Source organism: Elephantulus edwardii, unplaced genomic scaffold (assembly GCF_000299155.1).
Source record: "Elephantulus edwardii isolate Elephantulus edwardi_28Jun2011 unplaced genomic scaffold, EleEdw1.0 scaffold00007, whole genome shotgun sequence".
NCBI lineage: Eukaryota > Metazoa > Chordata > Mammalia > Macroscelidea > Macroscelididae > Elephantulus > Elephantulus edwardii.
The window spans coordinates 23,115,103-23,126,350 of NW_006399757.1; the positions used below are offsets into that span (position 1 = coordinate 23,115,103).

At 40.9% G+C, this 11,248-nt stretch overlaps 1 protein-coding gene across 1 annotated transcript in view; it reads left to right on the forward strand.

Annotated features, from left to right (window-relative positions):
* Positions 1 to 11,248, forward strand: part of DNAH11 (dynein, axonemal, heavy chain 11) — a 481,900-nt gene that overhangs the window by 453,214 nt on the left and 17,438 nt on the right. Inside the window, exons 72-74 of the mRNA XM_006880385.1 lie at positions 482 to 673; positions 3,300 to 3,419; positions 10,638 to 10,880. Of these exons, the coding sequence (XP_006880447.1) occupies positions 482 to 673; positions 3,300 to 3,419; positions 10,638 to 10,880 (555 nt within the window). The remainder of the gene's footprint in view (positions 1 to 481; positions 674 to 3,299; positions 3,420 to 10,637; positions 10,881 to 11,248) is intronic.

Consider the following 11,248-nt stretch of genomic DNA (forward strand, 5'->3'; position numbering starts at 1 on the left):
GGTGGTGGTGGTGGGGTCAGCTCTGATTTGCAGCTACAGCACGTCTAATAGGACAAATGATTGCCTGGTCCTGCATCATCCTTGCAATCATTTATATGTCCCATCCATTATAATGGCTTCTGTGTACTCGGAGCATTTTGTAATCTAGAGAGTTCATCTTCTGGCCTAGATAGGACAAACAATTGCTGTGATCCACAAAGTATTCAATGGTTCATTTTTATAAGGGGATACTAATCCTTTCTTCCGGATCTGTTTTTATCTTAGAGATCTTCTAAAACTTAACCATCGTCGTTAAACCTGCTAGCTCCCAGTGTCAGAGAAGCCCATAAGCCAGCACAGCAGTGGGTTAGAATACATTGCCATGCTGAAAACTATATGTTAACTCTATTGGGTATTTTGTTCAAAATCCTTTATTATTCAAAATGTGATAATAAAGAGATGGTACAGACATATAATCAAACATCTCTTCTCTTCTCTCCAGGACACACTGGAAATATGCTCCAAGGAGCAGGAGTTTAAGAGCATTCTCTTTTCTCTGTGCTACTTCCACGCCTGTGTTGCTGGGAGACTGCGGTTTGGCCCCCAGGGCTGGAGCCGCCACTATCCCTTCAATCCTGGAGACCTCACCATCTGTGCCAACGTCCTCTACAACTATTTAGAGGCAAACCCTAACGTAAGTGCCAGTGGTCCAATAACCTCCTCTGAGGAGTGGACTGAATCTGTCAGTCCTTGGTCATGCTCAAAATGGACCATAATTTCTCTGTTGAAGCTATTATTCAAAGAGCTGACACCATATACGCATCTTCTGCCAAGAGTGAAAATAAACCAGATCAAAGGTTTCCCAGCAGTGGATGCTTGAACTTCCTAATATAGGTCAAACCAGTTCCACATCAGCAGCTTAGTGCCAAAAAAAAGAAGAAAAAAATGTCCTTCATTATGTTAACAAAAACAGTGGTTTACATGTGCATATATGCCAGATTCATTAGGCAGGTAATGAAGCATTTGCACAAATGTAATTACATACAGCAATTCTGACAGTTCATAACACTGCATTAATAATCACTACAATTAGTTCTGATGATGGAAGCAATTTACAGCACGTCACATGTATAAATAATGGTGCATTTCCTGCATATGTCATTATTATGTATTAAGGATGCCACCTTGTTGTGACTTTCTCAGTAATGGTCCCCTTGATTTGAAGTTAAAGGTAGATGAATGATTTTATTTCACAGCTAGAATGTGTTTTACAGAAGAGGATGAGAATGTTTCATCAGGAATATTAGCATACAAAGTTATAAGGCCAATGATTGCTTTTTTTCTAAAGAAGAGCCATTCCTAAGAATATTTTTCTGTTTAATGTTTATAAGGGGAACTTTTTCTGTTAAGCTAAAACTCTTGAAATTTGGATATTTGTCAAAACCAACAAGATCTGTAACATATCTGCAAAGGGTCTTTAAAATAACTCATCTATGAGTCTTGGAATAAATAGTGGTTTCATGTTGTTCTGATAACCATTCTTATCACTGTCTTTGCTGCCCAAGTTTGCTCTAGATTCAAAAGTAGTTTGATTTTTATAGGAGTATATACACTTGGCATTTACTATTGGTTGGTTTTCTAGAAGGAAATGATATTTCAGATCTATCTCCTTTAATTTATTAAATTAAAAATTAAACCTGTTTACTTTGAGCATAGTTTATACATTCTACAATTGCATTTTGTGCTTTTATTTATTTCATCAAGTTTTATGAAACCTACTGCAATTGATTCTTATAGTAGCTCTGGGAAGGAGACGAAATAAACCACTGATTAGTTTGATTTAAGACCTTCATAGCCATCCCATAAGACTGGGAACAGGGCTATTTTACTACTTCTGCTGAATTCTGTGTACAACTGAGGTAGACACGGGGGAGGGTGGCAAATGGGGGAGTTAGCACTTGTGTGTCAGTACGGCTCCACATGATAACACCAGATGGCCAATGTAATCACTCTGTTTTTCTTGACTTAACATACACCTTAGATTCTTAGACATGCTCATCTCACCAAGGTCTTGACCCAAGTAATTTACAATGCATCACAAAACAAGTTACCAGGACTTTGTAATTATGGTACATTTGTACACACAATTTTGTTGAAACAAAATGTTCTTTTCAAGAAGGTGTACATACAAAGTAGGTCAAGATTTGGTGAAAGAGAGTGAGCTATTGAAAAGCACTGTTCCCTAGCTGACTGAAATCTTGAGGGAGATAGAGCAGGCATTAATTAAATGTAATCAGGACGGGAAAGCAAATGAAGAAGTCTGTGCTTCCCATCCACTTCAGCTCTATGGAAGGTGATCTGTGGAGTGGTGGAGAAAGCGTATTTCAGTCTAGTCACTTCTTAATTTTTCATTCATATCAATCTAGCTTAAAAGAAAGACATATTTGAGGTTCATTTATTCAAATTCAAATAAACTCGTAGCAAGCACATTGCAAGAGTTGAAGTAATTTTACTTGTTCTGTTCTGTCACATCATGCAACAAATGAAGGCTATAATTAAGTTTTTACTTGAACTGTTGGGAGGCATATACTGCCCCGGAGGATATAAAGGTTCCTGTCTGGTAAGGCTTCATCACAAACTGGCATGTTTTGCAAACCCAGAGGAAGCTAAAGGGTAGCAAAGGGAGGCTTCAAACCCTGTTAAGCCAAATAAAGAGGAGATACCGTGATTTCTTGAATAAAACATAGTATAGTCATTAGTTACAACCTATAGAACAATCATTTAGGCCACACATACCATAAACTGAGCCCTCAGTCATTTGGTGGCAAGGGGACATATTTGCATAGCCTTTGGAAAATATAGACTTCTAAGTGTACCCCAGAGTCACATTATATGGATTTGTCTTTCTTTTCCTGAATCAGATCATAAAAAATGGATGGTAATTGTCTATCTAAATCATGGAATACTCAAAGCCTTAAGTCAATATCCTCTCATGAATTTTGCATGACATTTTGAATATATATACTTTCTTGTAGGATATGTTCCAGGAATGATTCTGTTTGCTTTAACATCTTCATCATTAACTCAATAATAGTGAATCTTCACTGCATACTTTAAAAACAGATTAAAAATCATTTTCCCAAGAAGTTCTAATGAGAAACGTTGGCAGTTTCTGAACCTCTTAAATATTTGGGGACAGGTGGGACTAGACAGCACAGTGCTTATATATCGCAACCCTGCCTGCATTGGTCACCCTGAGACAGACACCTGAGCCAGAAGGGAGCATTTATGTGATGTCCCTGTGCTCCCCCATCCCCCAGGTTCCATGGGAAGACCTCCGCTATCTCTTTGGCGAGATCATGTACGGGGGCCACATCACAGATGACTGGGATCGCAGGCTCTGCCGAGTTTATTTAGAGGAATTCATGAATCCAGCTCTGGTAAGATTACTTTAAAATTCATTTCACAGAACAGAAAATTCTGTAAGTTATTTTTTTAAAAACAATTTCACTGCACTAAACACATCATTCTTTAATGTGTTTGAGTATTCTGGGGGGTTTGTGAGTGTATTCTAGCCTGTCGGGAGGTCATGCTCGATGAAGTAGTAGGTCAGTGAAAGAGAGGATGACGAGGTGGCCACAACAGTGGCTCCGGTGCAATTGTGAGGATAGAGCAGAAGTGGGCAGCGTTTTGTGTTATTGTATGTAGGATCACTGTAAGTTGGAACCAACTCTATGATGCCTACCAGTATCTTTCTCATCTGCTCTTGAGGAAGTTTGAGGATTTGCTAAAATGCAGACTCTCTGGCTCTACACAGGGCCTTCGGAAGCACAACACGCATTTCCACAGCCACCCTGCTGAGATAGGCAAAGCTGACATTGTGGTCCCATTTTGCAGACAAAGATACTGAGGCATGGTGTTTCTCCCAAGTCACTTCATTTGGGGAAGAACTTTAGTTAGAATGTAGCTCTTTAAAAAAAAAGGAATGTAGCTCTTTTAATTTCAATTCTAATACTCATTTTAGAGACTCTCTTGGCATCATCTGTAAACTTGCAATGCTAACCCAAAGATCCAGCCTCTCTGGAAGTTCAAATCCACCAGTAACTACAGGAGAAAGATGGGCAATCTCCTCTTGGGCAAACTACCCAATGGAGAGTCAGCTATGAGTCATTTCCAGCTCAGCGACAATGAGTTGAGTATATCATTACAATTTTATTTCCCTGTCACAGAAATGGGGAAATACTCTAAATTTTGATCACTGATTCCTTACTAGGGAGCTCTGGTGGCTTTGTGGCAAGGAATTGTGCTTCTAATGCAAAGGTACATGGTTCAGATCCGTCTGTGCTCTGTGGGAGGAAGATGGACCATCTCCTCCTTGTGACTTACAGCCTCTGAAGACCCACTAGAGGGTCATCTGTGGATCAGTTCTGGCTCAATGGCACATAACAGTATCTCTACTAAATCTGCATGCAAGAAAAATGTAGTGATATGCAAGCCCACTTAGTCTTTCTCTTATGAGAAGAGGGCACCCCTTTCTGGGAATGTAAAGCCACAAATCACCCCTTTCCGTTTTCTCATCTTCAGTATCTCATCCACGCTCTGTGTGCAAACAGCTAGGAAACGCTGAGACATTTACAAGACACTATTTTTTTTTGTACAAGCATTCCAACCTTGTTCCTTTACTAACGTCAGCTGAAAGAAGTGGCCACACTTTTCTCATGCCCTCTCCCTCTAATGGAATCACTAGGTGGTGCAAACAATTTGTACACTTGGCTGCTAACTGAAAAGTTGGAGGTTCAAGTAGACCTAGAGGTGTTTTAGAAGGAAGACGTGATGATCTACTGAAAATGTCAATCACTGAAAACCCGATGGAACACAGCTCTGTGCTGACACACACGTGACCTTGCCATGACTCAGCATCAACTCGAGAGCAACTGGTTTCACCTCTGAATCATTTCGTTTTCTGGACTTGACTGTTTCTTTGAGACCAAGGCACCCTATGCTCTACCACCTCTACTTCCTGTCGTGCAAAACACTGACTGATTTAGAGCAATGTTTGCACTTGTTCCTTTCTTTTTGATATTTTGATCACTACTCTCTTTATAATTTCTCTCAAAGCTTTTATAACATCTCTAAAGTCATTACACAGCTTTGCTCGCCCTCCTTGAGCACATTCTGAGAAGCAGTACTGTGTTTTTATAGACAAATAGAAAGTTGAGCTTTGGTAGATTAGTGGTAAGGAATTGTGCTGCCAATGCAAAGGTATGTGGTTCAAATCCACCAGCTGCTCCACTGGAGAAAGATGGTGAATCTCCTCCCATGTAATATACTGCTTCTGAAAACCCACTGGAGGAACAGCTCTGAATCAATTCTGGCCCCCCAGAATACAACAACAATAGAAAGTTAGTCTATATGTAGACTAATAGAAAATTGTTGTTGATTGCCATCGAGTTGAGCACGATTCACAGCAATCCTATGAATAAAAGGCCTGAAGCCTTTCTATAGGCATCGACATTTATCAAAGTTTGTAGAGTTTCTAGAGGCATGTTGTTTAGGAAGTGGATGCCACTCATGGTAAGGAGTTGAACCAAAGACATATGGTTCAAATCCAACAGCTGCTTTGGGGAGAAGGATGGGAGTCTCCCGTGCTTTTGATTACCTCTGAAAACTCACTGGAGGGCCAGCCCTAAGTCTGTTCCAGTTTGACAGCATATAACAACAGTAGAGGTGAGCTCTGGTGGCCTAGTGGCAAGAAGCTGCACTGCAATCCCAGAGGTGAGCAGTTCAGATCTCCCAGATGCTGTGCTGGAGAGGGAGGGACAATCTCCTCCTGTACCAGTCAGATCCGACTTGTCGGTACACACACACAAACACAAAAAAATTTTAAAAAAGCAAACCAACAATTGAAAAGTAAGGATAGATCATTTTTACTACTTTTAATAATGTTGCTACATTTGTACCAATACAGAGGTGAAAAACAAACAAACTTCCCTAGTGTGTGTGACCCTCAAGTGTTTCTTTAGATTGAGAGTCTCCTGGTCGCTGCTCAGTCTAATGAGCAGGATTTCACATGTCAGAAAGACACTTTCCATTTAACACAATTGGAAGTCACTCCTCAGAAGAGGTCTGGGAGCAGGTTACCATGGAGATGGGAAGGATAAACAGTGCTATGCACTCGACCTCTGCAGAGACTGGTTTCTCAGAGTGACGGTGGAGGCCAAAGGGCAGAGCGAGGGACCGCTCTTCTAGCTTGGGCTTTCAGATAAGGGGAGAATTACTGTTGCCAAATGAGGCAGTCCATTAACCTTCATAAAGCTGAACTCCCATTCAAGTAACTGTAAAATAAATACAGGTGGTGGAACCTGAGGGGTATCCTTGATTTGTGTGAGGGCTTTGTACGTTTAGATTTGGTGAGCTTTGAAGGGAGGGGACACCCCATTTGCAGTCTTCTGAAGAACATTAACACACTTAGCAACTGAATCTCAAAAGCCCCAAATCCCACTTACTTTGTTCTCCAAATGCAACCTCCTTGTGTTGTTTCTATTACTATCTACTTGATCTAGCACCTCACATCTATAGGATATCTTTTTGCCACTGTTCATCTCGGTTAATTTATTTGGAAATTAGCATCTTTGGTTTTGTTGGCACTTCATCAGAAAACCAGCCCATCAGTGGCATGAGCTTTAAGGTCCTCTGCTCAGATCAAAAGAATGAGTTGGTTGTCTGTGATGCCTTTGCGTGGGAAGGATGAGTTCCCTGTTGGATGAGTGACTCTGTGCTCAGAGACCCCACACTGCTCAGTGCCAATGTGCCTCGGAGGGCTACTGACAGCCATCAGAGAGGAGAACATGTTCTCATTTAAGGCTTACACTTGGCCGTGCTAAATAAGAATGTGGTGGAATTCTTTTTGGAAAATAGAATGGCATCTAGAACAAAAAAAAAAAAAATTGGTAATAATAGAAGAACAAGAATATGAGCTATGATTTTTTTTTTAATTTTCTGTGGTTTTACACATATTACTCTATCGACTTAGTGTTATCATTTATAGTGAGGTTGAACAATTTATGGTTGTTAACAGTATTAAAAACCAAGTACTTGGTGCAGTGTTGAGAATGCAGTGCTTAATAAGTGAGTTATTTGTATTATTATGCAGTATACATTGAAATACTTAATATATATTTCACATGTGACTGTGCATTATGTAATCTGTATTGTAATAGGAACTACTTTATTATATAACTGCTCTGTGCCAGGCAGGGTCAGCACCACACAATTCATGTGCATTATTTCTTCTCCTCATCTTAACCCTGTAAAGTAGGTATTTATTATCCCGTTTGGACTGAACGGAAGCTGAACTCTGAAAAATAGCAAGACTAGAATTTGAATTCACAGTCTTTATTCACAGTCTGATTCCAAAGGCTACCGTCTGTCTGTACATAACACAGCACTGGAGGGAGTGCCAGTCAATATGCATGTAGTGCTTGGAGCGCAAGTTGTAAAAGAAAATAAAAAACAAACAAACCAAAAAACCCCAAACAATTCACCTGTTCCTTACCGTAGGTGATACGGTGTATTGACACAGAGAATGATTGTAGACAATACAGGAGACCTAAATTCTAGTGCCAGTTCTGCCATTAACATGCTGTCCACTGTAGTGTCTGACCTTCTAATTTCTGAGTATACTAATTTGTAACATAAATGTTGTTGTTGCTTGGTGCCATTGAACAGAGAACAACACGTAGCAAGCACTATGAACAGCAGACCTGAGCCATGTACTATCCTGTGCCATTCTCACAATCTCTGACACACTCAAGACTGTTGCTACAGTTACCATGTCAACCTGTCTGGTTGAGGGTCTTCCTCTCGTTTGCCAACCCTCCACCTTTCCAAGCATGAAGTCTCTTGTCAGAGGAATAGCCTTTCCTAACAACAAGCCTAAAGTATGTGAAACAAGCTTCATCATCTTTGCCTCCAATAAACACACTGACTATGTTGTTGTTGTTGTTGTTGTTGTTGTTGTTGTTATGTGCCATCGAGTCGCTTGTGACTCATAGCGACCCTGTGTACAACAGCCCTAAACTCTGCTCTGTCCTGTGCCAATCTCATTGTCTCTGACACACTCATCCCGATTGCCCCAGTCACCGAATCAATCCACCTCCCAGAGGGCCTTCCCCTCCTGCGCCGTCCCTCCTCCCTCCCAAGCATGATGTCCTTCTCCAAGGACCGGTCTTTCCTTACAACATGACCAAAGTATGTCAGACGAAGCCTCAGGCTCATTGTCTCCAAGGAGCAGCCCGGTTTAACCCTCTCCAAGATGAATCTGTTTGTTTTCTTAGCAGTCCATGGTACCCTCAGCACTCTTCTCCAACACCAAAGCTCAAAAGCATCAATTCTCCTTCTATCCTCCCTGGTCATTGTCCAGCTCTCTGACGCATAACAAGTGATTGCAAAGATCATGGACTGTACCATACGCACCTTAGTCTCCAGAGACAGACCGTTGCTCTTCAGTACTTTAAAGAGGTCCCTAACGGCAGACTTTCCCATCGCAATATGTCTTTTAATTTCCGGACTGCTGGTGCCAAGAGTGTTGATTGTGGAGCCAAGCAGACTAAAGCTGTGAACAATCTCAATCTCTTCACCATCCATCCTGATGCTGCCAATTGGTCCAGTGGTGAGAATCTTTGTCTTCTTGACATTGAGCCTCAATCCACATTGAAGGCTGCAGTCCCTGACCCTCTACAGGAAGCACGTCAGGTCCTCCTCAGTTTCAGCAAGCAGGGTTGTGTCATCTGCATAATACAGATTGTTGATAGATCTTCCACCAATCTTGATGTCACATTTTTCCTCATAGAGCCCAGCCTCCCGGATGATCTTTTCTGCATATAGGTTGAAAAGGTATGGAGAAAGAACATATCCTTGGGATACACCCTTCCCAATTTTGAATCATGCAGTGTTTCCTTGCGTTGTTCTGACGACTGCTTCTTGGTTCAAGTATAAGTTTCGCATTAGCACTTTCAAGTGTTCTGGGATTCCCATTCTTCTCAGAGTTAGCCACAGTTTGTTATGGTCCACACAGTCAAACGCCTTTGCATAATCAATGAAACACAGATAGTACAGTCTTTAAAATGTATGTTTTATGCAACACTTCTCCCTATGAGACTGAGTTAGTTCACTCAGCATAATTCTCTCTAGAATACTGCATAAGACTATTGTGGTAAAGACAGAAGGATAGCCCGTAAAGCATGTGTGGGGACCCAAGAGGGAGAAGGGGTGGGAGCAGAGGTGAGGGTAGGTAGTGGCAAAACCACAGGGTTGCACATTTTGGTGGATGGAGGGAACAGGTGAACGAAATGGGAAGGATGTGGCTCAGACATGAAAAAGATTGGATAATGATGAGGAAGGTCCAATGGTGATTGATTTTATAAAACATCATGCATATATGGGAATAACTGTATGAAACACAATATGAATGAAGAATAGAATTAAACACAATGTATGTAAACTTCGTGAGAAAGCCAATATATTTTTAAAAGGGAAAAAAATAAGAAAAAAAAGATATATCTGTTCTTTTGCCAGTCCATGAGATAATCAGTACTCTTTGCTAACACCACAGTTCAAAGGCATCAATTCTTCTGTCGTCCTTATTCATTGTCAGCTGTCAGATGCATATCAAATGATTGAAAAGACTGTGGCCTGAATCAAGTATACCTTAGTCCTCAAATTGACATCATTGTTTCTCAATAATTCGGAGAGGTCCCTGACTCTAGACTTTCCCAGTGCAATACGTCTCCTGATCACCTGACTGCTGATACCAAAAGAGTTGATTATGGATTCCAGTAAGGGAAAATCATTGACAGTTCCAATTCTTTTTTCATCTATCATGTTGTTTCCTATTGGTCCAGTAGTGAGAATTTTTTTTCTTGATGTTGAGATGTAATCCATATTGAAGATTGTACTTGTTGATCTTCTGCAGCAAGCTCTTCAAGTCCTTCTCACTTTCACTATATCTTAACCTTCCTGTGTTTGCATAAAACTAGGAAGTGCCAGAGAAATTCACAATGGGGCTCTATTTTCTCGCAAAGGCAAGCAAGCATTCAGACCCTGTTGCTGTACTAAAATAGCTGAAAGGATAGGCCCCACTTTTCTCAAGCCTTCTCTTTGTAATGGAATCCCTGGGTCGTGTCATCTGCATAACATAGATTATCAAAGAGTCTTCCTCCAATCCTGATGCCACCTTCGTCATAGAGTCTAACTTCTTGAGTAATTAGTTCAGCATATAAGTATGGTATTGAATAGGTATGGAAAGAGTATACAACCACCATGACACACACCTTTCTTAATTTTAAACTATGTAGCGTTCTTTGCTCTATTTGAGTAACAGCCTCTAGGTCTAGGTCTCACATGAGCACAATTAAGTGTTCTGAGAAGTAGTATTCTCAATATTAGCCATAATTTGTTATGAACCACATAGTCAAATGCCCTTGCACAAATAGATATTCTTCTGGTATTCTGTGCTTTCAGTCATGGTACATTTTAGAGGGTCTGCTCTGAATCCATTATTGTGCTGATACCTTGCCAGGGAGCTATCCAAGTTTGGGATCAGGAAGAGACCTATTCCTGCCACATTTGTGATAACCAGCTTTTCCTTGTGCTTATAGATTGAAGATGAGCTTATGCTGGCACCAGGATTTGCAGCTCCACCCAATCTGGATTATTCAGGCTACCACCAGTACGTAGAGGAGATGCTTCCTCCAGAAAGCCCAGCACTGTATGGACTCCACCCTAATGCTGAAATAGAATTCCTGACAGTGACTTCCAACATTCTCTTCAGAACCTTGCTGGAAATGCAGCCCAGGAATGCACTCAGCAGTGAGGAATTGGGACAGTCTACAGAAGACAAGGTAGTGGGTCTATTCTCTTGATTGAGGTGTACCTTATATACAGGAGCATGCTAACCTTAAATGTGCAATTCTAAACACTCATGTAACATCACCTAAAACAATGTATAGAACATTGTTGACATTTCAGAAGAATGCTCATACCCAGTACCAGTCAATTCACCTTCCCACCCCTCAGAGGTAGCCATAAGTACCATAATCTTGAGCATAGGTTATCCTTGCCTGCTTTTGAGTTGTGGTACTGGAGAAGCATATTGAACATACCATGGACCACCAAGAGAACAAACAGGTCTGTCTTGGAGAGAGTGAAACCAAATTTCTCCTTGGAAGCAAGGATTTTGAAGCTCCATCTCACATACTTTGGACATGTG